Below are 26,736 nucleotides of genomic sequence, written 5' to 3'. Positions count from 1 at the left end.
TCAATCTATCATCCATCCATTCATCCATCCTCTTCAATCTATCCATCCATCTATTCATCCATCCGCTTCAATCTATCATCCATCTATTCATCCATCCGCTTCAATCTATCATCCATCCATTCATCCATCCGCTTCAATCTATCAATCCATCCATCCGCTTCAATCTATCCATCCATCTATTCATCCATCCGCTTCAATCTATCCATTCATCCATCCGCTTCAATCTATCATCCATCTATTCATCCATCCGCTTCAATCTATCCATTCATCCATCCGCTTCAATCTATCATCCATCTATTCATCCATCCGCTTCAATCTATCATCCATCCATTCATCCATCCGCTTCAATCTATCAATCCATCCATCCGCTTCAATCTATCCATCCATCTATTCATCCATCCGCTTCAATCTATCCATTCATCCATCCGCTTCAATCTATCATCCATCTATTCATCCATCCGCTTCAATCTATCATCCATCTATTCATCCATCTGCTTCAAACTATCATCCATCTATTCATCCATCCGCTTCAATCTATCCATTCATCCATCCGCTTCAAACTATCATCCATCTATTCATCCATCCGCTTCAATCTATCATCCATCTATTCATCCATCCGCTTCAATCTATCATCCATCTATTCATCCATCTGCTTCAAACTATCATCCATCTATTCATCCATCCGCTTCAATCTATCATCCATCTATTCATCCATCCGCTTCAATCTATCATCCATCTATTCATCCATCTGCTTCAATCTATCATCCATCTATTCATTTATCCAATTCAATCTATCCATCCATCCATCCATCCACTTCAATCTATCCATCCATTCATCCATCCACTTCAATCTATCCATCCATCCATCCGCTTCAATCTATCATCCATCTATTCATCCATCCGCTTCAATCTATCCATCCATCCATTCATCCATCTGCTTCAATCTATCCATTCATCCATCCGCTTCAATCTATCCATCCATCCATGCACCCATCCACTTCAAATCTATCCATTCACCCATCCACTTCAATCTATCCATTCACCCATCCGCTTCAATCTATCCATCCATCCATCCACTAGAGCAGTGTTTCCCAACCATTTTTCAGTCATGGCACCCTTTGAAAATGTTCTCCATTTTGTGGCACCCCCTCGCATACGTTACGCTAGGGGTGTAACGGTACAGATTGCTCACGGTTCGGTTTGTATCACGGTTTTAGGTTCACGGTTTCGGTACGGTTCAGTATTTGCTATGTTCAGGGAAAAAAGGACTACTGTCAAAAAAAAAAAAGAAAATAATAAGAACAAATAATTTAAATACAAGCGGCAGCATAAATAAATACTATTGAGCAAAGATACAAATAAAATAAACTATGCTTTTCAGGTTTTTCAGGTACGTCTAACATTCGTTTTCAGGTACAGAAATTAATTTTTTTTATTTCAAATGTAAAATAACATTGCATATTTGTCTGCAATTTTGCGGTATTTTTCCTGTTCTTCTCGGGTCTGTTCGCACAGAACAGTTGTGCCTTTACATCGTACACCCGCGCTGAGCTTTTGGATATTGGTTTGCGAATTTCCGACAGTTTTATGGACAATCTACAACTCCTTCCTGAGATCGCTAAGACACCGGTGACTCTGCACTCTACCCGGCCGGGCGGAAGTGCACGCAGACGGCGGCGTGATCGTAAACAAAGGCGAGGGAGACGTGGAGGAACGCGTGCTAAGCTAACGCTTACTCCTCATCGGCTCTCTTTACCCAGCATTTTCCTTGCCAATGTACGGTCGCTAGTGAACAAAATGGAGGAGATTCGACTCAGCATCACACACAGTAAGAAACTTTTGAACTGTAACGTCCTAATATTCACGGAAACCTGGTTAAACAGCGGAATACCGGACACCGCTATCGAGCTAGCGGGACGCCACACACTCCGGGCGGATAGAACATTAGATGGCTCTGGGAAGAGCAGAGGGGGTGGATTGTGCATTTATATTAACAAAGCTTGGTGCACAAACTCTGCTATTGTTGGGAGTCATTGTTCAGCTAACCTGGAGTTTCTCATGGTTAAATGTAGACCGTTTTATCTACCGCGGGAGTTCACCTCCACTATTATCACAGCAGCTTATATTCCACCCGATGCTGATGCCAAGCTTGCTATGAAAGAACTTCACGCAGCCATCAGTAAACAACAGACTGATCACCCGGAAGCTGCGTTTATTGTTGCAGGTGACTTTAATCACTCAAACTTAAAGTCAGTGCTACCCAAGTTTCACCAGCATGTTTCCTGCCACACCAGAGGAAACAAAACCTTAGACCATGTCTACACAAACATGGCCGGAGCTTACGTTGCGACACCCCTCCCCCACCTGGGACAGTCAGACCACCTCTCTTTGTTTCTCAGACCCAAATATTCACCCCTCATCAACCGCGTGAAGCCATCAATGAAAACCATCAAGGTGTGGCCTGCGGGGGCAGACTCCACACTCCAGGAAAGGTTTCTAAACACAGACTGGAGTATGTTTGCTTCTCAAGCCACCAGTGGCGCTCACACGGACATTGACTCCTACACCTCCTCAGTATTGGATCATATCAATACCACCATCGACAGTGTTACAACCCAGAAACAGATCACCACATACCCAAATCAGAAGCCTTGGATGAACAGGGAAGTACGACTCCTGCTGAAGTCACGCAATACTGCCTTCAGATCAGGAGATGCACAAGCCTACAGCGCATCCAGGGCAAACCTGAAGAGGGGCATCAAAAAGGCCAAGCAATGCTACAAGCTTAAGATTGAGGGTCACTTTTCCAACTCTGACCCTCGACGCATGTGGCAGGGCATCCAGGCCATCAGTGACTACAAACCCCCCCACTCCACCCCCGCAGCCACTGATGTCAACTTCCTGAATGAGCTAAATTACTTTTATGCTCGTTTTGAAAGAGACAACAGAGAAACTGCCACCAAGCTCAAACCCTCAGCTGACCACCCACCAATCACACTCTCCACCACAGATGTCTGCAAGGCACTGAGCCGGATCAGCGCGCACAAGGCTGCTGGACCAGACAACATCCCTGGACGTGTGCTCAGGGCATGTGCGGAGCAGCTCGCTGGGGTTTTTACAGACATTTTCAACCTGTCTCTCGCCCAAGCAGCTGTACCATCATGCTTTAAACGCACTTCCATTGTGCCAGTGCCGAAACACTCCAGCCCGAGGTGCCCTAATGACTACCGCCCTGTAGCACTCACACCCATCATTATGAAGTGCTTTGAGCGGCTGGTCCTGGAACACCTAAAAGACTCTATACCATCCACATTGGACTCACACCAGTTTGCCTACCGCAGCAATAGGAGCACAGAGGATGCCGTTTCCATGGCACTGCACTCTGTGCTCACCCATCTGGACAGTAAAAACACTTATGCACGCATGCTGTTTGTTGACTTCAGCTCAGCATTCAACACTGTCATCCCATCCAAGTTAATTGCCAAACTTGGAGACCTGGGCATCAACACTTCAATGTGTAACTGGATTTTGGACTTCCTAACTGACAGACCCCAGAATGTTCGATCAGGATCCACCTGCTCCACATCCATCACACTCAACACTGGTGTACCACAGGGCTGTGTGCTAAGTCCGTTTCTCTACTCCCTCTTCACCTCCGACTGCAAGCCTGTGTATGGAACTAATTCCATCGTCAAGTTTGCGGACGACACTACGGTGATTGGTCTCATCAGCAACAACGATGAGACTGCCTACAGGGAAGAGATCCAGCACCTGGCCACATGGTGCGCTGATAATAACCTGCTCCTCAACACCACCAAAACGAAGGAGCTCATCGTGGACTTCAGGAAGGAGTCAAGAGGCACACACGACACCATCCACATCAATGGAATGGCTGTTGAGCGTGTCTCCAGTTTCAAGTTCCTGGGGATCCACATCTCGGCGGACATGTCGTGGACGACCAACACCTCCAGCCTGGTCAAGAAGGCTCACCAGCGCCTCTTCTTCCTGAGGACACTGAGGAAGAATCAGCTCTCCTCGGCCATCCTGGTGAACTTCTACCGCTGCGCAATAGAAAGCATCCTGACCAACTGTGTGGCAGTGTGGTATGGGAGCTGCTCTGTTGCGGAGCGCAAGGCACTGCAGCGGGTGGTGAAAACTGCCCAGCGCATCACAGGAACTCCACTGCCTGCCATCGAACACATCCAGAGGAAACGCTGCCTGCATCGAGCTCGCAGCATCCTCAAGGACTCCTCTCACCCAGCCCACAGACTGTTTTCTCTCCTGCCCTCCGGCAGGCGTTTCAGGATCCACCGGACCAGGACCAGCAGACTAAAGAACAGTTTTTTCCCCAGAGCTGTCTCTTTATTGAACTCAAACCCCCGTTGATCCACTTCCCTCATAAACTGATAACTCTCCTACCTCACATCTGCCTTCACTTTGTTATTTGCACTACTGACTGTTTATCACAGTAACAACTGTTTACTTATGCATTCTGCACCACCATACCGTAACTGGATAATGCTCATCTGCACTGCCGACTGTATTTACAGTAACAATGTTTACATTTGCATTTTGCACCGTACTTCTAACTGGAATATGCAACCACTTTCCACTGCACTTTTACACTTTCTTTCGGATAGCTCTGTCCATAATTTATTGTACTAACTTAATCCACTGCTATATTCCTCATATTAGCCTAACATATTATTGTATACCTCTAACTGTAAATTCTGTTCAAGTAATAACCGTCTGTATATTTATTCATAGTACATAGTCACCTGTAAATTCTGTTTATAGTAATAGCCATCTGTATATTTATTCATAGTACATATTCACCTGTAAATTCTGTTTATAGTAATAGCCATCTGTATATTTATTCACTGTATATATTCATCTGTAAATTCAGTTCTACTTATAGTAATAACCATCTCTCTACTTATACATATTTATATATATTCAGAACATTTTTATGTCCTGCACTTACGCAACCATTGTATATATCCTGCACTTGCTGCTATTGCACTTCTGGTTAGACCTAAACTGCATTTCGTTGCCTTGTACTTGTACTTGTGTAATGACAATAAAGTTGAATCTAATCTAATCTAATCTAAATTAAAGATTAATCCTATTAAACTTACAAAAGCTATTCAATCAAGAGCGGTGAGTGATGTCCTTGTCTTTTGTTGTTTGACATTAAACAGACAGCAGTAAAGGCTACTGCCCCTTTAAGACCTAATGCTCGGATATGCGTCGTCTTTCTCGACTGTATAAAGTTTACTTAAGGCATATGCAGACTATGTCTGCTAGAGTACTCATCAAGATGGACACGTTGACATACTTTTTGTGTGAGTTTGTCCGTTCAAGAGCAAGACTTGAAAGAGAACTCAATATTTGTGCGCTGTGAGACGTGTGCGCGCTTTCGGATGAGTGCACAGCGCGCGCAACTTCACATTCGCGTCTTCTGGCTCTACACCCGGGTGATGACGGCGAAAATGACTGGTCATATTCGAACATACGGCAGCACTCGCATGCATTGAACAAAGTTTACAAAGAGAGAATTATTTGAAAAAATATATATATTTGAAGGACTTTTACACGGCTCCCCTGGTCTCGTGCGCCACCCTGGTTGGGAAACACTGGCCTAGAGAAGCAAAATATATCAAGTCTTGTTTTCTGAATACTTGATCAAAATCAAGAACAAAAATATCTCCGTTATACACTCACCTAAAGGATTATTAGGAACACCTGTTCAATTTCTCATTAATGCAATTATCTAATCAACCAATCACATGGGAGTTACTTCAATGCATTTAGGGGTGTGGTCCTGGTCAAGACAATCTCCTGAACTCCACACTGAATGTCAGAATGGGAAAGAAAGGTGATTTAAGCAATTTTGAGCGTGGCAATTGTTGTTGGTGCCAGAAGGGCCGGTCTGAGTATTTCACAATCTGCTCAGTTACTGGGATTTTCACGCACAACCATTTCTAGGGTTTACAAAGAATGGTGTGACAAGGGAAAAACATCCAGTATGCGGCAGTCCTGTGGGCGGAAATGCCTTGTTGATGCTAGAGGTCAGAGGAGAATGGGCCGACTGATTCAAGCTGATAGAAGAGCAACTTTGACTGAAATAACCACTCGTTACAACCGAGGTCTGCAGCAAAGCATTTGTGAAGCCACAACACGCACAACCTTGAGGCGGATGGGCTACAACAGCAGAAGACCCCACCGGGTACCACTCATCTCCACTACAAATAGGAAAAAGAGGATACAATTTGCAGTAGCTCACCAAAATTGGACAGTTGAAGACTGGAAAAATGTTGCCTGGTCTGATGAGTCTCGATTTCTGTTGAGACATTCAGATGGTAGAGTCAGAATTTGGCGTAAACAGAATGAGAACATGGATCCATCATGCCTTGTTACCACTGTGCAGGCTGGTGGTGGTGGTGTAATGGTGTGGGGGATGTTTTCTTGGCATACTTTAGGCCCCTTAGTGCCAATTGGGCATCGTTTAAATGCCACGGCCTACCTGAGCATTGTGTCTGACCATGTCCATCCCTTTATGACCACCATGTCCCCATCCTCTGATGGCTACTTCCAGCAGGATAATGCACAAAGCTCGAATCATTTCAAATTGGTTTCTTGAACATGACAATGAGTTCACTGGACTAAAATGGCCCCCACAGTCACCAGATCTCAACCCAATAGAGCATCTTTGGGATGTGGTGGAACGGGAGCTTCGTGCCCTGGATGTGCATCCCACAAATCTCCATCAACTGCAAGATGCGATCCTATCAATATGGCCAACATTTCTAAAGAATGCTTTCAGCACCTTTGTTGAATCAATGCCACGTAGAATTAAGGCCGTTCTGAAGGCGAAAGGGGGTCAAACACAGTATTAGTATGTGTTCCTAATAATCCTTTAGGTGAGTGTATATATATATATATTTTTTTAAATTACTTTAAGCAAGGGTAGGTGATTTACAAAAGGCTTGTTTTTCAGAAAACAACACTTGTTATCTTATGTCATTTTGCTTCTCATGTAAATATATCTTGATTTGAGAATGTTTAGATATTTCTACTGGACAAAAACACTGAGGAAGAAAATCCTTTTTTGCAGTGTAAAATGTTTCTTTTATTTGTATGCTTGCTAATATGTTGTCTAAGTCAGTTTCCTGTTGTCTTTATCTCAGTCACAGGCGTTCAGCTGAGCTCTTTGGGTATGTGGGATATGATTTATCGCTGACAGCAGCTTCAAAGGAAACAACAAACGCCAGGTTGCTTTGAAACAGAGGTGTCGTCTACCAGAAATAGCGCAGAGCTCCACTTCAGTGTGTTTAAGCAACCTTGCTCTCTGTCAGATGAGCTCGGTGTGTTTTAGCAACCTCATTTTGTTGTTTTCTAATGTGCTGGTTGCTCAGCGACCTTTATTCTCTCGTGCTTCACTCAAACCATCCCTTTATGTCACTGTCCCTGAATTTAATAAGCCTCATGCGAACCAGCAAAAGAGATTAAATCAGATTCATATGAGTGAAGCTAGATACTGTAACGCATGGATGACAGCTGCGATCTTGGTCAGATGAAGTCACCGTGTCATGACAGATCGGATGAATCACTTTCTGATGTTCTCTTGAATCACATTTTCTTCGTCTTTTAAGATCAAAGAGACGTGTGATCGTTTCCGTCTGATCTGAACGGTCATTTGCAGCATATCTGCAGATCGTTTGCTATCAGATGCATGACTTTTCAACGTTTTTTGAGTTAAGTTAGAGCATGCTTTACTTAAAGTCTTTATGTATAATGCATTATAAAGGTATTCATGGTGTACGTTATAAGGCATTATATAATTTCATAAATAATTGTAACCAAAGTTATGAATGAATAGATAAGCATGATAATGGTGGTTACAGTTATACCATACAATGCATTACAAGGCATAATTAAAGGTGCAGTGTGTAATATTTATGAGGATCTATTGACAGAAATGCAATATAATATACATAACTGTGTTTTCAGTGGTGTATAAAGACTGTTATGTTTTTATTACCTTAGAATGAGCCGTTTCTATCTACACACACCGTGGGTCCCTTACAGTGAAGTCGCCGCCATATTTCTACGGTAGCCCTAAAGGGACAAACTTCTCTACTGAACGCTAGCTACTCTCTGCTGTCTCAGACGACGACATCTTTGTCCTCTGTCGGCCACCGTAGCTTCTCTGTGCTTTAACCCTTTAAGACCTAAGGGTATTTTTACAATTAATTTTCCGCCTGGTGTTATTTACTAAAAAAGCTTGTAAAACATCAACCCTGTTGTGCACAGACAATTGAAACACCTCTTTTTTTTCAAGACAAGTTGCACTGTCAGTATATTTGTGTTGCATTGATGTCACCTGAATGTAAAATAAGTTATGGGACCATAAAGACAAATGAAAACATAAAACGGAAATTGAATCACTCAAATGTTTATTGAAAACACACACAAATAAATAAAAGCTAAGCATATTTCCTCTGGAAAACAGTTTGTTCAAGTCTGTCAATACAGAACCAAAACTATTTACATTTTTCCAAAAAAAGTCCAGGCGCTTTTGGCCTCTTTGGATTTTGGATATTTACTGGTGCCAAGCCTCAAAACAGTTCCTATCAGGAACTTCTCCTCAAACTTTCTCCACAAAACTACTAAAAACTGCAGCGCGTCTCTCTCTCTCTCTCTCCTCAACACTAGCCGTGCGTCTCTCTCTCTCCACAATAACAGAGCTGTGGTTCATGCGTAATGACGCACACCAACGTGGATGACGGATCAGCCTGTCATTGGTCAAACCCTCATCCAAAATGGCAGCTAGCATCGCGCTAGCGGCAAAAATGACGGAAAATGTATAAATTATGGACATCAAGTGGATATATCTTGGATGTAAGCGTTTTGATTTATTGCTGAACAACTCCAAAAAGATGCACATGTTCCAGGCTGGATAGAAAACCTTCTGTAAAGGCTACAAAGACACCAAAGACACCCCCGTGATGGCTAGCTCGTTAGCTTTCTGCTGGAAAAAAACGGTAAGAAATCGATAAAAGTTTCATGAAATAATATAGATATTTATCGGAGGTGTCGTGTGACGTCGTGGGCGATGCCGTCGGGCTCTGAGGGTTAAAAGGGAGGGGTGAGCGGTGGGCAGTTGCAATTCACAACCTCACCACTAGATGCTGCTAAAATTTACACACTGCACCTTTAATGCATTAAATGTATAGTTCCGGTCCTTGATTCTGATTGGTTGAGCTGCGATCATAGGTCGGTGACATCAGTATTACTGCGCCACTGCGTCTGTGTGTTGTTTGACAACCATTCTGTAAAACAATTCAATATTACTCCGCCAAAGAAATTGTTGTAGATTTTTACTTAAAGGGGACCTATATTGCAAAATGTCGACAGTGTGTGTGCACACAACCACCCTATAATGGTAAAAATCCACCCATTCCTCCTTTTTTAATCCCCATAAATCATAAGCAGTGTCTCAGAACAAGCCGTTTGCAGATTATTAGGCCCCGCCCATGACTGCTTACAGACTCCGCCCTATTAGCATAGCTCCGCCCCTCAGTGAGCCGTACACAGTCTGCCATGTTTATCTTCTCGCCACAGCATTCAAGTAAGAAATGTGTTCTTATTAAAGCTACTAAAGTTATTCAGTCAAGTTATCTTCTGTTGTTTGATTCATATTAACAGCAGATATAATAATAATAATAATACATTTATTTGTATAGCACTTTTAATACATGAAACGCAACTCAAAGTACTTCACATATAGCAGCAGGTACTGTTTATTATCACTTTAATACACAGATCTAATACACACGTGATTTCTTTATGTTCACAGACATAGCCGACTGTGTTTGTGAACTGTGTGTTTTTGACCTAACCTAGTTTGATGGTTTAAGCACAATAAGACGTGAAAGAGAACTTAGTTTAATAATCATGTGGTGCGTCAGAAAACCATATATCAGAAGTTTACACTGATATGGCTTATAGATAATAAACTTTCATGTCACATGAGCGCGATAGAGATGATCATCAACACCAGACAGATGTTTTAGTTTTTGGCAGAGTATCTGAGGCAAGAGCTGTACAGGCCCCGCCCTCTTCTGGAAAGGGGGCGGAGCAGCATCTCATTAGCATTTAAAGATACACGCACAAAAACATTAAGTTTTCCTTCCACTTAAAAATGCGTATTTACAACATTGTATAAATTATCTGCGGGGTATTTCGATCTGAAACACACCTGTCAGTCATGTTTGATCTGGACCAACTTTGCAGTTGAAGAAATGTTTAAGAAATGTACTAACAATTTCAGAGTGTGTGATTTGAGTATATAGAATCACAGATGGGTGGATTTTGTGATAAATCTGTAGGATTCACATGAAATGTCACAACGGATAGAGTATTAATCCAAATGCAACATATGTGCGGCCGATGAAGCACACAGAGCAGAACCGCTTTGAGGATGATCGGGTTTGTCTGGATGACAGTTCAGTGAAGATGCTGAAAAAACCCGGATCTCCGGAGCCACTGAAGTGTTGCAGCTCATTTATTTCATCCCAGAAAACTCTGCTTTCTGATCAAGGTTAGGCATCTTCAGTTTTAATGGTATTTTTACATTTTCTTTTAATTTGCAAAGCTTGTTTGTTTAATTCCCAGGCAATGCATGAATTAGAAAACAAAAATGTATGCAATGTATGTAGGCATCAAAAATCACACCAAAGTCATGGGATCAATTCCTATCATGTAAAATACACTATATCGCCAACATTTTTGGGACGCACATGAACTTCCCATTCTTAATCCGTAGGGTTTAATATGGAGTCGGCCCACCCTTTGCAGCTCTAACAGCTTCAGCTCTTCAGGGAAGGCACAAGGTTTAGGAGTGTGTTTATGTGGATTCCTCTAGAAGCGCATTTGTGAGGTCAGGCACTGATGTTGGACGAGAAGGCCTGGCTCTCAGTCTCCGCTCTAATTCATCCCAAAGCTGTTCTTTCGGGTTGAGGTCAGGACTCAAGTTCCTCCACACCAAACTCGCTCCTCATGTCTTTATGGAGCGACGCTTTGGTCACTGGTCAGTCATGCTGGGACAGGAAGGGGCGTCCCCAAACTGTTCCCACAAAGTTGGGAGCATGAAATTGTCCAAAATGTCTTGGTGAAGCAGTTCCTTTCACTGCAACTAAGGGCCCAACCCCTGAAAAACAACCCCACCCCATAATCCTCCCTCCACCAAACTTTACACTCGGCACAATGCAGTCAGGCAAGTCCCGTTCTCCTGGCGACCGCCAAACCCAGACTCGTCCATGGGATTGCCAGAGAGAAGCGTGATTGGTCACTCAGAGAACACGTCTCCACTGCTCTAGAGTCCAGTGGCGGCGCGCTTTACCCCACTGCATCCCACGCTTTGCATTGCACTTGGTGATGTAAGGCTTGGATGAGCGGCTCGGCCATGGAAACCCATTCCCTGAAGCTCCACACACTGTTCTTGAGCTCATCTGAAGGCCACAGGAGTTTGTAGTCTGGAGCTCTTCTGACTGCAGAAAGTTGTCGACTTCTGTGACCCTCAGCATGCGCTGACCCCGCTCTGTGGTTTCACTTCATGGATGAGTTGCTGTTGTTCCCAATTGCTTCCACTTTGTTATAACACAACTAATAGTTGAGTGTGGAATATTTAGTAGTGAGGAAATTTCACGAATGGACTTGCACATGAATTGCACATATTTCCCCATATTTCAGTGATTAATAAAGCAGATGACAAACATGCAGCATCTTTCTGGCTTGTCTGGTGGGAATGTGCATTGTTTAGTACTCTTACAATACATTTAATTTTGTGTTTATTTTGCATTCATTTATTAATTCCAGCGTGCATGTTTTAGATATACTCTACAATAATAACCTTTGCGCCGATGACATCAAGCAGTTATTTCAGATGCTTCTTGAGCAAAAATGCATTGCAACATCACGTCTGTGAATATGCCGGTGTAAGACTGCATGCTGAGAGACTGTCAGAGATTCATTTTGACCTAACGAAACAGGCCATGCGTCTCGACAACGACTAAATAATTTAGCGAGAGATAAAGTCTTACTTTAAAGCAGAAGCACAAGCCAAAAAGTCTTTCTGTATGCCGTTTTATGTGTTGGTGCTGAACTCTCAGTGTGTGACTGTGTGTGTTTGTTTACTCGACAGATTCCTCTGAACTCTTTCAGCCCGTCCTCAGAGTCACACACATCTGATAGACGGAGTCATTTAACGCTGGAAGGATGCAGACAGCTCCTTTAAACAGCAAACCTCTTCAGGGACACACAAGTAAACAAGCATCTGTGGGCACAGGGTGAACGCAGTGAGTATGAAGTGTCCCAAAACCTCCATCTTTGCATTTTAATGGAAATGCATTTTTGAAAATGTCAACATGAAACGGTTTGCAACCCATTTTAAGTCTTAAAAAAAAAGATATTTTCTTTTTTATTTGGAATAACGTGCACTCGTTCACAATCATATCAGAACCATGCATTAAGAAGGTAAATGGCGTTTTTTTCATGTCACGTTGATATTGGTATTGATTTCTCTGTTTTTAATCTGCCTCTAAGAGGCCACCGGTGGGCTGATGTCAAAGGTCATCCCTCCTCTCCTCTCCGTTTCCATGCATTCACTTCCTCTGCTTTACTCGAGCCATCAGATGGTCTCTAATCTGCTGATCTGTGCCTGAGACGGATAAGCCGTGATTGGACCATGACAGCGCCTGAAATAACTGCTTGTTGACAGTCATTCAGACAAACTGAGACACGCCCACCAGCTCCATACTAGATTTAAGCTGTTACGTGTGTGTGTGTGTGTGTCCGTTTCTAATGGCTTCTTGACTCCCGGCAGGGTTGTGCACCATTCAAAACACAATTGAAGATGCATTTTAAATCTCTATTCAGTTCATGAAGTTGAGTCGAGTTAACAAACAGGATTTGTCGTTTTGAAACATGCCATAAACACAACAAATGAAGTATTTCCAGAAAAAGTCAGTTAAATTAGATACACAAAATAATTTATGTATTTGTTTGTTAGTTAGTTTTATTTAATATAAAAATGAAGTTAAATATACACTTAACTATACCATTGTATTTATTTATTTAAATTAGCAGCGTAATATTTAATTACATTTATTCTTTAAATATACAATTGTATTTATTTAAATAATCATAAAAATAATATTTAATTTAATTAAAAATGTTTGTTAAATATACAAATGTACTTATTTTTAAATATGAAATTGTTTTTATTTATTTAAATAATTTGAATAATATTAACTATACCATTGTATTTATTTATTATTATTAAGATTTCATTTATTAAAAAATGAAGTTAAATATACAATTGCATTTGTTTATTTAAATAATTAGAATAATAATATTTAATTTAATTATTTATTTTTAAATACACAATTGTTATTATTTATTTAAATAATTAGAATATTTAATTTAGCTAAAAAGTTAAGATAAATATACAAATGCATTTATTCTTTAAATATACAATTGTATTTATTTAAATAATCATAAAGATAATAATTAATTTAATTAAAAATGTTTGTTAAATATACAAATGTACTTAATTTTAAATATGAAATTGTATTTAGAATAATATTTAAGTAAATAAAAAAGCATGTTATTATACAAATAGCTATGCCATTGTATTTATTTAAATTAGCAGCGTAATATTTAATTAAAAAAAATGAAATTAAATATACAATTGCATTTATTTATTTAAATAATTAGAATATTTCATTTAGCTAAAAAAAATTAAGATAAATATAAAAATGTATTTATTTTTAAATATACAATTGTTATTATTTATTTAAATAATTAGAATATTTCATTTAGCTAAAAAAATTAAGATAAATATAAAAATGTATTTATTTTTAAATATACAATTGTTATTATTTATTTAAATAATTAGAATATTTCATTTAGCTAAAAAATTAAGATAAATATAAAAATGTATTTATTTTTAAATATACAATTGTATTTATTTATTTAAGTAATTAGAAGAAGAATATTTAATTAATTTAAAAAATGAGTTAAATATATTCAAATGCATTTATTTATTTAAATAATTAGGATAACATGTAGTTTAATTAAAAAATAATAAATTAAATATAAAAATGTTTTTATTGTTGTTGTTGGTGTGATAATAATTATACAAGTATTATTAATTACATTTTAATTTGTTAGTGTTGTTGCTGATTAAAATATAACAATAATAATAACTGAAATGACACCTGTATGCATTTGTATGCAATTCTAAAATAAAATTACATTAAGTATTTCATAATAATCACTAAATTAGCCTTCGTTTTATGGAATGTGGTGGCAACACATCTTTTATTAGTAATATACCTATGAGGTAAGGTTTTGATGGTTAACTTTGTATAATTAGCCATAGTTAATGATTTAATAGTGTTTGAAAGTGTTGATTCAGTAAAGTCCTCTTCCTGTCATGGCCGCTTCGATCCAGATTGACACTGATGAATGGAAAGCGAGTGTGAACATGCGTATTAAAGCCAGCGTGAGCTCATTGTTCATGTGATGTCCGCCGGCGAGAACGGCTTACGCTTAAGCCCTTGTTAAACCAGCACATCTCGTCTCTTTCCTCTGTTTGTCTATTATGACGGAGTGTTCTTCTGTCTGATTGCTTTGTGCTGAACCTCATTGAGATAAGAGGACAGTAAACCGCCATTTGTTCCTCCAAGCGATTGAACGCACGACTCTGAGCCAGAAGTTGCTCCCGCAATCAAATCCTATTGACTCTCCTCCCTCTAAAAACAGAACAGGGAGATAAACGCGGGAGACCAGATTACAGGAGCGGGCCATTACTGAGAGCGGGTGCCGCTGTGTGTTTATCGCCGTTTCCTGGTAGTGTGTGTGTGTGTGTGTGTAATCATTGGCCAGGACTTATCAGTAATGACTCGTGTTAGTCAGCGTCTCCTTCTGTTGAACACACTCTGGACTTTGACTGCACATGTATGGATCAATCCTCTAAGAGTTGAGCATGTTCCCGATCCCCCGCGCTTCAATGATATATCATGAAGAACAAACACACAAAACGGCCCCTTGCGGAGACCATAACTCTGTTATTCTCCTGCCATATGTTTTCTTCTGCTTTTCATTTTTAATTCTCGTGTTACTCTTGCATCTTATAAAAAACTGGCTTCCCACAATGCAACTGGATACAAATACATAGTGAGCTCCACTTTTGTCGTCTTGAGTTTTTTTGCTTGCATGCATTGAAGTCCTTTGTTCTTCTCTCCAGTCTGGGGGATTTAATTAAGGAAGAAAAGGACACGGTGTGGATTCCCGGGATATTCTTGCGTGGCATCATTATGTCAAACTGTCACTAGTTAAGCATGTGTGGACACACTGAATTTAGCTCTATGTTAAAAAAAGAGTTTGTTGACCACGTTCACTGTGCTAATGCTAATAGTTTGGTGTTGGCTGGTTTTGTAAAAACAAAACAAAAAACAGAATATACATATATATGTATATGTATATGTGTGTGTGTGTGTGTGTGTGTGTATATATATACACTCACCTAAAGGATTATTAGGAACACCTGTTCAATTTCTCATTAATGCAATTATCTAATCAACCAATCACATGGCAGTTGCTTCAATGCATTTAGGGGTGTGGTCCTGGTCAAGACAATCTCCTGAACTCCACACTGAATGTCAGAATGGGAAAGAAAGGTGATTTAAGCAATTTTGAGCGTGGGATGGTTGCTGGTGCCAGACGGGCCGGTCTGAGTATTTCACAATCTGCTCAGTTACTGGGATTTTCACGCACAACCATTTCTAGGGTTTACAAAGAATGGTGTGAAAAGGGAAAAACATCCAGTATGCGGCAGTCCTGTGGGAGAAAATGCCTTGTTGATGCTTGAGGTCAGAGGAGAATGGGCCGACTGATTCAAGCTGATAGAAGAGCAACTTTGACTGAAATAACCACTCGTTACAACCGAGGTTTGCAGCAAAGCATTTGTGAAGCCACAACACGCACAACCTTGAGGCGGATGGGCTACAACAGCAGAAGACCCCACCGGGTACCACTCATCTCCACTACAAATAAGAAAAAGAGGCTACAATTTGCACAAGCTCACCAAAATTGGACAGTTGAAGACTGGAAAAATGTTGCCTGGTCAGATGAGTCTCGATTTCTGTTGAGACATTCAGATGGTAGAGTCAGAATTTGGCGTAAACAGAATGAGAACATGGATCCATCATGCCTTGTTACCACTGTGCAGGCTGGTGGTGGTGGTGTAATGGTGTGGGGGATGTTTTCTTGGCACACTTTAGGCCCCTTAGTGCCAATTGGGCATCGTTTAAATGCCACGGCCTACCTGAGCATTGTTTCTGACCATGTCCATCCCTTTATGACCACCATGTCCCCATCCTCTGATGGCTACTTCCAGCAGGATAATGCACCAGGTCACAAAGCTCCAATCATTTCAAATTGGTTTCTTGAACATGACAATGAGTTCACTGAACTAAAATGGCCCCCACAGTCACCAGATCTCAACCCAATAGAGCATCTTTGGGATGTGGTGGAACGGGAGCTTCGTGCCCTGGATGTGCATCCCACAAATCTCCATCAACTGCAAGATGCTCTCCTATCAATATGGGCCAACATTTCTAAAGAATGCTTTCAGCACCTTGTTGAATCAATGCCACGTAGAATTAAGGCAGTTCTGAAGGCGAAAGGGGGTCAAACACAGTATTAGTATGTGTTCCTAATAATCCTTTAGGTAAGTGTATATAAACGCATTTGATTTTATTCAATATTTGTATATTATATTATATAATAATATAATAAAATGCAATTGTGTATTTAAAATATATAATACAAATATATCATTAATGTACTATTATATTCTTTGATAATAATTTAAATTTGTCTTTATTTTTATGTTTTCTGTGTTCATTTTAATTTTAGAATAAAATAAATATTGGTTTTAGTAATTTTGTAGTATGATATTTTAAAAAATATGTCTGTGTAGTTTTTATTATTTTTATGTCCGTTTTAGTTGTTTGTACTTTTTTTTAGATTTTACTTAAACTAAACAAACAAAAGTACATTTTTATTTTACATTTTAAGTGCTTTACATTTTAAAACTGTGTGTGTGTTTTATTTAATTTTATTTCAAGTAACTAAAGTGTTTTAGTATTAACAATACTAACCCTGCCATGAACACACTAACTCAGATGCAATAGGAGTGATATCCATATTCAGCTGCAGTGTGGATGTGGACACTTAGTATTTAACCCTGTAATAATCCATTAATGTAGTTCAACATCTGTACAATTTCCAGACAAAGTTGTGCTAATACGCCACATATGCTGCCAGAGTCTGTTGTGAAAAACTGTAAGAGTTGCTCTCAATGGGACACGGCGGGGATGATGAAATGGTTTCCACAGATCTGTTTTCTTTTCCAGCGGGATTTTTATCTGTAATGGAGAGTGAGATATGGCTGGAGTCCCACTGAGCACAAACTCACATTACAGAAGCAGAGCAGCGTGGGAAACCTGGGGTTAAGCGTTGCACAATGCATCGTGGGACATCCATCTGTTTTGTGTCAACTCGTATCACTGTAGGCCCAAACATTTACATTGAGATGTGTTGACGTTTAAAATGACTGCATTTTATGATTTAAAATTATATAATGGACCATTGTGATTGGACCATAATTGTGATTAATCACATTTAACATAAAAGTTTGTGTATATATATATATATATATATATATATATATATATATATATATATATATATATATATATATATATATATATATATATATATATATATATATTAGGGCTGGGCAAATTAACACATTAACACGGACGATTCATTTTTTCAGCTAAACGCATTCAAAATATTAACGCAAATAACATAGCGTCCGTTTTTAAATCCATTTTTGCCAAGCGTTACATGATCATCACACCCTTATTCATGTAAATGCTTCCAAACGCGACAAGACACAAAAGAATGCGGTGTGTGTGTGTGTGTGTGTGTGTGTGTGTGTGTGTGTGTGTGTGTGTGTGTGTGTGTGTGTGTGTGTGTGTGTGTGTGTGAGAGTGTGTGTGTGTGTGTCAGTGTCCTGTCTGTGTGGCTGCGTCTCATGTCAGCTAATCAAGGGACACACACACACACACACACACACTCGACGCACAGAAAGACTTGCGTCAGTCTCCTGCTCACATCAAGTTCTCTTTTGCTCTTGAACAAACAATAACAACAACACAGATAATTTTGAGTATTCTCATATTAGGAGTCTTAAATTAGTTAAATAATGTCTTAAATGAACTGAAAGAGTTGTGAGGAAAATTTCAGAGTAACTGATATTATTAAAATATAAAAATATAAAAAACGTAAAATATATTAAAAACTTGCGATTAATCGCGATTAATATAAAAAAAGTGATTAATTAGTAAAAATTTTTAATTGATTCCCAGCACTTAATATATATATATATATTAGTGCTAGGAATCGATTCATTTTTTTTACTAATTAATCACATTTTTTCTGTAATTAATCGTGATTAATCGCAAGTTTTTTTTTAATATATTTTACGTTTTTTATATTTTATATATATATATATATATATATATATGTATGTGTGTATGTATGTATGTAACTGTATACATATATATACAGAATATACACACATTATATATTTACAAACTTTTATGTTAGATGCGATTAATCGATTTGACAGCACTTTTTTCATATAATCTTAAAGGGGCGATTTCAAAGATATCAAGACATTTCACTCGGCGGCCATCTTTGAAATGCCTCTCGGGCATAAAAGTGAAGCTCCTCTCTCTTTGAATGGGGAAACATCAAATTCTCCAAAATTGTTTGCCAAGCTTATGATTAAATTTCATATTTGAAATCACCAATGAAATCTGACAACTCTCTCATTGGTTTTGTTCCTAAACGTGTCAGGGTTCTGTCACTTCGGTCTAGTTCACTCTTGGTTTGTGACAGAGCCCTGACACTCCTGTATTGTTTGTCTTGCCTCGTGTGAGCGCGCAGCTTTGAGCATGCTCAAGCTGCGTGCTCTTCTGTCCTTGTGTTTTGTGTGCGGGGCGTGGTGTTCGGATCCCAGCACTTCGGTCTAGTTTGGGTTTCAGTTTTGTGTTGGGATTCGGACATTCATGCTCCGTGTGTTTGTTTTGTCCTGTGAGCGTTTGCTCTTCTGTCTGTGTGTTCTGTGTAGCACACGGTTCATGTTTTCATCGGCCGTGTGCTTTCATGTTTTGTCTTATGTTGTGTAGCACGTGGTTGGTGTTTTTTCACTGGCTACGTGCTACGTCATGTTGTCATGTTTTGTGTGAACATGCAGCTGATGAGTTCTCATTAGCTGCATGTTCATGTCATGTTTGGTGTGAGCACATGTCTTGTTAAGTGTTTCTTTGTGCCATGTGCTCGTGTCCATTGTCTAACCCCGCCCACCTTGTTTCCTGATTATTGGTTCATTTGCCCCACCTGTCTTCCCTCGTTACCCTCTTTTGTTTGTTCCCTATTTAATCTCCTAGTGTTTGCAGTCCAGTGCTGAATCGTCGTCGTATGTACCTCCTGTTTCCCTGCTCCCTTCAAGTCAAGCCAAGCCTAGTCAAGTCTGTTTTTCCCCCTCGGGGTAGTTTGTTTTGTCTTGTTTTTGTTTTATTTTTATCATTAAAAGCCCATATTTTCTCTGCATCTGAGTCCTCGCCTCATCCCTTCAACAAACCCTGACAGAACGATTCAGCCAAAAAAGGACTCAGCAGAGAAATGGGTATCTTCCTTTTCCCATCTCCCTGCCCTTCCGCTCATCAGATGGCAGACCAATGTAGCAAACTCCACACTCTTCGGCAAGGGGGAGCCAGCGTGAAGGAGTTTGCTTACCAGTTCGTGTTTGCAGCGGAGGGGCTCAACATCGGTGATGCAGTGCTCAAGGACATTTTTAACAGCAGCCTTAATGAGCCTGTCAAAGCCTGGGAGATGGCAATGCTGGGGATATTGTCTTTCTGGCAGTTTGTGGGGTATGTATACCACCGTGGAGAAGAGGGTGGCCTTCCACCTCTTGGTCCTTCCCCACTTTTCCTCACAAATGGTCATGTCCCCAGTCCTCCGATGACCCCTTCGGGGAGAGGGAGGAGGAAGAACGGGTCCACCTCACCTGCCCCCTACCCAGAGGTGGTTGAACAAACTGCAGTCTTTCCTGCAGAGGTGTCTGTGATCGCTGCAGCTCCCCCAGAGGCGGCCAAAGAGGCTGCAGCACCCCCAGATGCAGCCGCCAGCACTGCAGCTCCCCCAGAGACGGCCGAAGAGGCTGCAGCTCCCCCAGAGGCGGCAGAAGAGGCTGCAGTTACCCCAGAGGCAGCCATCAGCACTGCAGCTCCCCCAGAGGCGGCTGAAGAGGCTGCAGTTACCCCAGAGGCAGCCGTCAGCACTGCAGCTCCCCCAGAGACGGCCGAAGAGGCTGCAGCTCCCCCAGAGGCGGCTAAAGAGGCTGCAGCTCCCCCAGAGGTGGCGAAGGATGCTGTAGTTTCCCCAGAGGCGGTTGTCCCCACATCGCCTCACCCTCGTAAGCGCAGGAGAAGGAGGGCTCCTGTCGCTCAGCCAATTTCAATGGCTCTCAAGGACTCAAGTCCTAAGCTCCCAAGTCCGGTGGTCCAGGAGGACCCGACTTCAGTGGTCCCATGTCCAGTGGTCCAGGAGGACCTGACTTTGGTGGTCTCGAGTCTGGTGGTCCAGGAGGACACGACTGTTGAGCTCCCAAGCCCAGGGGTCCCAGAGCTGCCCGCTTCCCCTGTCAAAGCCACAGATGTCATGTCTGAGCCACACACTCTCCCTGTCACAGCCACAGAAACTTTCCCTGTCAGTCCTGCCATGGCCAAGAGGGCGGTGTTTGCCTTTTATGCTTTGGCTGTCCTGCGGGCCTGGAATAAGCACAGGGATTCTCTTGACTCTGGATCAGTCTGCCACCCAGACCCCACTGCCTGCCTGGAGGCCGGCACCGAGCAGCCTGCTCTCCCTGATATGGTCATAGAGGCTGTCGCCAAGCAACCCGCTCTCCGTGATATGGCGACGGAGGCTGTTGAAGCCACTCTGTCCTGTTATGCCTTTGCCCTTCTGTGTGTCTGGGCCACACAAATATCCCTTCTGACTTCATCAGCTCAAGCACCCAAGTCCCCAGAGCCAGCCTTGGCCAAGGAGGTCCCCCCAGAGCCGCTTATTCTCTCAGCCACAGAGGCCGTACCAGAGACTGCTGTCCCAGAGAACACTTTTCCCTGTGCCCACTGCATTGGCCATGCTTCCCTTGGAGCTTTCGTCCTTGTGAGCTTTCCCTTCCTCACCCTGATTCCAGTCTGGTCTGATCTGCCTGTCCTGCCAACCCCACATAGTTCTCCTGCTCTGCTGATCTTGCTCAAGTTTCCTATGTTGCCGGTCTCGTTCAAGTCTCCTGCGCAGCTGGCCCTAATCAAGCATCCAAACCCACCCTGGTCCTCTGCCAGGACTCCAGATCTGCCGGAGCCACCCTGCTCTGTCCCTCCGGTCCTGCCCTGGTCCTCTGCCAGGACTCCAGATGCGCTGGAGCCCGCCTGGACTGTCCCTCCGGCACCGCCCTGGTCATCTGCCGGGGGCCCTGACTGGCTGGAGTCACCCTGGTGCGTCCCTCCTGCTCCGCCCTGGCCTTCTGCCGGGACTCCAGACTCGCCTGAGCCTCCCTGGCTCAACCCTCCCGTCCCTCCCTGGTCTATGCTAGTGATGTTCTTCGCTGTCCTGCTGGCTCTGACTTGGCTCCCCTCCCTCCCTCCCCTCTTTGTCTCTGTGTTTTGATTTTCCTGTCTTGTGTTTGGTCTGTGTATCTGTCTTGTGTTATCTTGTTCCTGTCTTGTTTTGGTGTCCCTCGTTAGGGACGCCAGGTGGCGTCCCTTTTGATGGGGGGTAGTGTCAGGGTTCTGTCACTTCGGTCTAGTTCACTCTTGGTTTGTGACAGAGCCCTGACACTCCTGTATTGTTTGTCTTGCCTCGTGTGAGCGCGCAGCTTTGAGCATGCTCAAGCTGCGTGCTCTTCTGTCCTTGTGTTTTGTGTGCGGGGCGTGGTGTTCGGATCCCAGCACTTCGGTCTAGTTTGGGTTTCAGTTTTGTGTTGGGATTCGGACATTCATGCTCCGCGTGTTTGTTTTGTCCTGTGAGCGTTTGCTCTTCTGTCTGTGTGTTCTGTGTAGCACACGGTTCATGTTTTCATCGGCCGTGTGCTTTCATGTTTTGTCTTATGTTGTGTAGCACATGGTTGGTGTTTTTTCACTGGCTACGTGCTACGTCATGTTGTCATGTTTTGTGTGAACATGCAGCTGATGAGTTCTCATTAGCTGCATGTTCATGTCATGTTTGGTGTGAGCACATGTCTTGTTAAGTGTTTCTTTGTGCCATGTGCTCGTGTCCATTGTCTAACCCCGCCCACCTTGTTTCCTGATTATTGGTTCATTTGCCCCACCTGTCTTCCCTCGTTACCCTCTTTTGTTTGTTCCCTATTTAATCTCCTAGTGTTTGCAGTCCAGTGCTGAATCGTCGTCGTATGTACCTCCTGTTTCCCTGCTCCCTTCAAGTCAAGCCAAGCCTAGTCAAGTCTGTTTTTCCCCCTCGGGGTAGTTTGTTTTGTCTTGTTTTTGTTTTATTTTTATCATTAAAAGCCCATATTTTCTCTGCATCTGAGTCCTCGCCTCATCCCTTCAACAAACCCTGACAAAACGCTCGAATCATGACAAAAAAAAAATCATTTTTAAGCTGCAGTGACGCGATGACTTTACTAATCAACAATTGGCTCATTCATTTGGAAGGCGGAGCTTATTTGCCATATTGGGCGTTGCACTTTCTCCCATTCATAAGTAATCGGAGTTCAGTGTCTTCCTATATATATATATATATATATAAAAATATATAATCTTTGGCGATATGTAGCATTCAAAAACTCTTGTTATTAGCGACACCGGTGGCCAGTAAAAGAACTGCAGCCAGAAACGAATTGCTCATGCACGAGAGACTGGACATAATTCAAGGCCCCGATAGACTGACGGCGAAGTTCTTTTTCCTTCTTCGCTTAGATGTAAAAAGAAGTTGCAAATACTTTTGCAGTGATATACCGTTAAGAAACATCCCAACACAATTTAGATGAATATGTAAATATGTGGTGCGCACTTTCCTCTCCATGACAAAATAAATGCACAAAAATGCCAGCGGTGAGAAAACAGCAGTTCAGAAAGCATCTGATCGTAGTGATGTGGATATGTCTGCAATTCACCGGCATCATGTCGACTGTTATGATAGTTAGATTATAATGTATATTTGAGACTATATAGATCTGACTAAGTGAGGAATATAGTTTGAATTAATCGCTTTTCATTGCACGACACTGTCATTACAGTACAGAACGGCTCTTTTGACATTATCCTGAACATTGTATAAGCATTCGTATTGTGTCAATGAACGGAAGAGAGGCTCTTCTGCGTTAACCCCACTTCTTTTGGATTTTCCCGACAAAAAGTCCTTAACAACATAAAAAAAATCCGTTTACAGGCTTTCATAGACAACCTAGGAAGTCGGGGAAGGTCTCGTTTTTTAAGTTTCCTTACAAGCTGTTCACACATTGGCAATACAAAAAGCGATTAACGCTAGGAAATTCTTACATATAGTCCCTTTAAATGTATGAGGGCTTTGTGTTTTGGTTTGGATTTGCTTCCCAACACATTATATGGCAATGTAGATTTTTAAATGTGTTCCAACTTTGAGCATTTGATGTGTCTCAGGGCCAAATTAGTTTCCAGAGTCAAGGTTCACAAGTGACTGATGAATCGCATATTCATAAGAGAAGCCGTTTTCAGTTGGTTTGGTTTTCATGCCCAACAGAAGTCAACGTGGATTAATGATGATGGAGGCTCCCATTAGACAGATAATGGCTCTTTAGTGTGTAGTATGCAGTCAAATGCGCAAAGAAGTTGATCTCAGTTGAGTGAAGATGTTATGTTTGTTTGTTATGCTAACTGATTCCTCGGTGCAGGCAGTGTTAACATATCATTTGATTATATGATGGGGACAAATATGTGATCTTTAAACTTAACCGACATACAATAGATTCGCATTTACGCCAAATACAGAATCATTTTACAGTACAATTTTTAGGCCCAAAACATATTACATTAGCACTTAAACACATATGATTCTAGCTACGCAGGCTCAATTTCACATATCACTGAGTTTTGAAGTGTAAATACATTCTCAGCATCGCCACCGGCGGCGATAGACTGAGCATTAGTGAAAACGTTCTTCTTCTACAGTCGGTTTTCACTTTCCGATCAATTGTCATAGCAAGAGTTAGTCTTATTGAATACGTTACACAAAAAACATTGATGTACACTGTACAAAATTACATGATCAACTAGATAAAACAGTTTTTCGAGACAGACTTTAAGTTGGCTTGAGAAAGCCGGACCAGAAAGTTTGAAAAAGTTTGAAAAGCTTAAAGTTTGAAGATTTTCAGTTTGAAGTTTGACGGGTTTGAAGTCAATCTATCAGAAGATCGATGGATGGATGGATGGATGGATGGATGGATGGATGGATGGATGGATGGGTGGGTGGATGGATGGATAGAAGTTGGAGTTTGAACAGTCTTGGCTTATTTGAACATTACGTCAATGAAAGTCAATGGGATTTTTTCAGAGTTTTTGTCGTCATTTTTAGGAAAACCGTAAGTCGGTTCAGTTAAAAAAGATATGGCACAGTAAGTCAGAACAGTCTGAAGGTCGGAGCCGAGTTTGGAGTATGTAGAGTTAAAGCTTTAGGAGGAGATAAAGTTGTAAATTTAGAGTCAGAAAAATAACAATAATATTACGTTTAAATAGGATTTCAGTAAGTTGACTCTCTCAAGCCAACTTAATAAGTTATGACATGTTTTTACATTGCTTTAACTCACCAAAAGGAGTTTTTTTTATAAGTTATACAAGATTCAAGTCATTTAAATCAGTTAAATGTAATTTAAGTTGAAATGACTTAAACGTCCAAGTCGGTTGTGCTTAAAATATTTAATGCAGACTCTTTTTTTTTTCTTTGAAACCGTTTTAACTCAGAAACCGCTAGTAAATTTCACAAATAACTACAAAGAAATGGCAAGTAACACATTGAATTAAACATGAAATACCGAAGTAGAAAGACTATTTTCATACTCCGTATTTTTGCCTTGTTTTCCAGTTCAGATATCTAAACATTTTTAACACATTAAAAAACTAAATAATGCAAGAACGTTTTGTTCCAAGTTAAATTTATTAGTATAGCACTTTTCACAAGACACAGTTTCATGTTTTTTTCTGATCAATGTATCAAAATTAAGTGAGTTTAAGCTCACAAAAAAGAAAAAATATCTGCCAGTTGGGTAAGACTTTTTTTTTTTGTGCATTTTAAGCATAAATTAAATTAATTTTGATACGTTTGTCATAAGTCAAGGCTTCTCATGTTATATCATTTTGCGTCTCCAGTAATTTAGGAATGACAAGACAAAAATACAGAGGAACGCCAATTTTCGCCCCTAGTAACGGAAGAACCGTGTTTGTGTACGTGTGCATGTTTCTGGCCTACGTTGTGTTATTGCTTAACACCTAACCTTTGTTTGTCAGATAAGTGCCATGCTGAATAAGTGCCAAACTGTTAAACTAGTCTGTCCGCATTTGTTGACACAACGCTTCTCTTGCCAGCACTTGCAGGCCACGTCCTCCGGCTCGGCAGAGATACGCATCTGAACTCTCTCTGAATCTCCCCGTCAGGACGACTGGGGGCCAAACACAAACACCTCCTGACGTTCCTGTAAGAAATACCATTTCGTTGAAGTCATGTTGGCTGTTGTGCAACTCAATGTGGGCCAGAGCAAAGACAGTGAACGTCACAGCAGGTCAAAGAATGTGAAGCAGCTCACAGTTAACCCTTTGGCAGATTAGCTATGTCAGTTTGTACCGTGGCATCTACGAACGAATCAGAAGAATCCTCGACTGGCAGAAAGTTAACCTTGTTTGCAGACTCAGTTTTGACTTGTTGCCAATGTGTTTGATTTCACACCTGTGGCCTTTGTTTGAAGTGAAACTAAATTCAGTAGATTAGTTAAACACTAAAAATAGTAGCATCTAAACGAACTGGTTTATGCAAGTCAAAATTGAATCAACCTAAATGCATTAATTTATAGCAACCAAACTATTTTTATAGATTCAATCGGGTAGAAATAGCTTTTTGCGATATAATTTGCTGATGCACTGTGATCTGTTAAACTATCTGAAGACCAGAAAACCAGCTTAAGATAGTTTAGGTTTGGGTTTTTCATCAGGGTTCTTAGAACCCACTGAAATAACTAGTTGGGAGAAACCAATGAAACTGGTCTCAGTTTGCTGGTTTTAGAGGGTTTTTGGCACTCTTAAGTTGGTCGCACTGCTTGTAGACCAGATGAATCAGCTGAAGACCCGCAAACCATTTTAGGCTGGTTTAGGTTTGGGTTTCCAGAAGGTCTTAGCAAGAAACCCAACAAAATTATTAGAAACCAATGGAAGGCCTCTATAACCCGGTTTCCACATTGAGTTCTGACTTGTTTCAAAAAGTGTTGAAACAAGATTTTTCGATGGGGTTTTGACCATTTTGTTGCTCGTCACACTGGGA

The 26,736-nt window shown here is 41.2% G+C and overlaps 1 protein-coding gene across 1 annotated transcript; it reads left to right on the top strand.

The window, feature by feature from the left end:
- Positions 1–19,656: 19,656 nt before the first annotated feature.
- LOC307142323 (uncharacterized protein) lies at positions 19,657–22,794 on the top strand. Its single transcript, XM_079843031.1, has 2 exons — positions 19,657–22,376; positions 22,419–22,794. The coding sequence occupies exon 1, from the start codon at positions 19,831–19,833 to the stop codon at positions 21,880–21,882; it is 2,052 nt and encodes a 683-aa protein (XP_079699157.1). The 5' UTR covers positions 19,657–19,830; the 3' UTR covers positions 21,883–22,376; positions 22,419–22,794.
- The last annotated feature ends 3,942 nt before the right edge of the window (positions 22,795–26,736 follow it).

Source organism: Gobio gobio, assembly GCF_949357685.1.
Source record: "Gobio gobio genome assembly, chromosome: 18".
Classification (NCBI taxonomy): domain Eukaryota; kingdom Metazoa; phylum Chordata; class Actinopteri; order Cypriniformes; family Gobionidae; genus Gobio; species Gobio gobio.
Note: the sequence above shows the minus strand (reverse complement) of the source record. Positions and strands in the feature narration are given on the sequence as shown.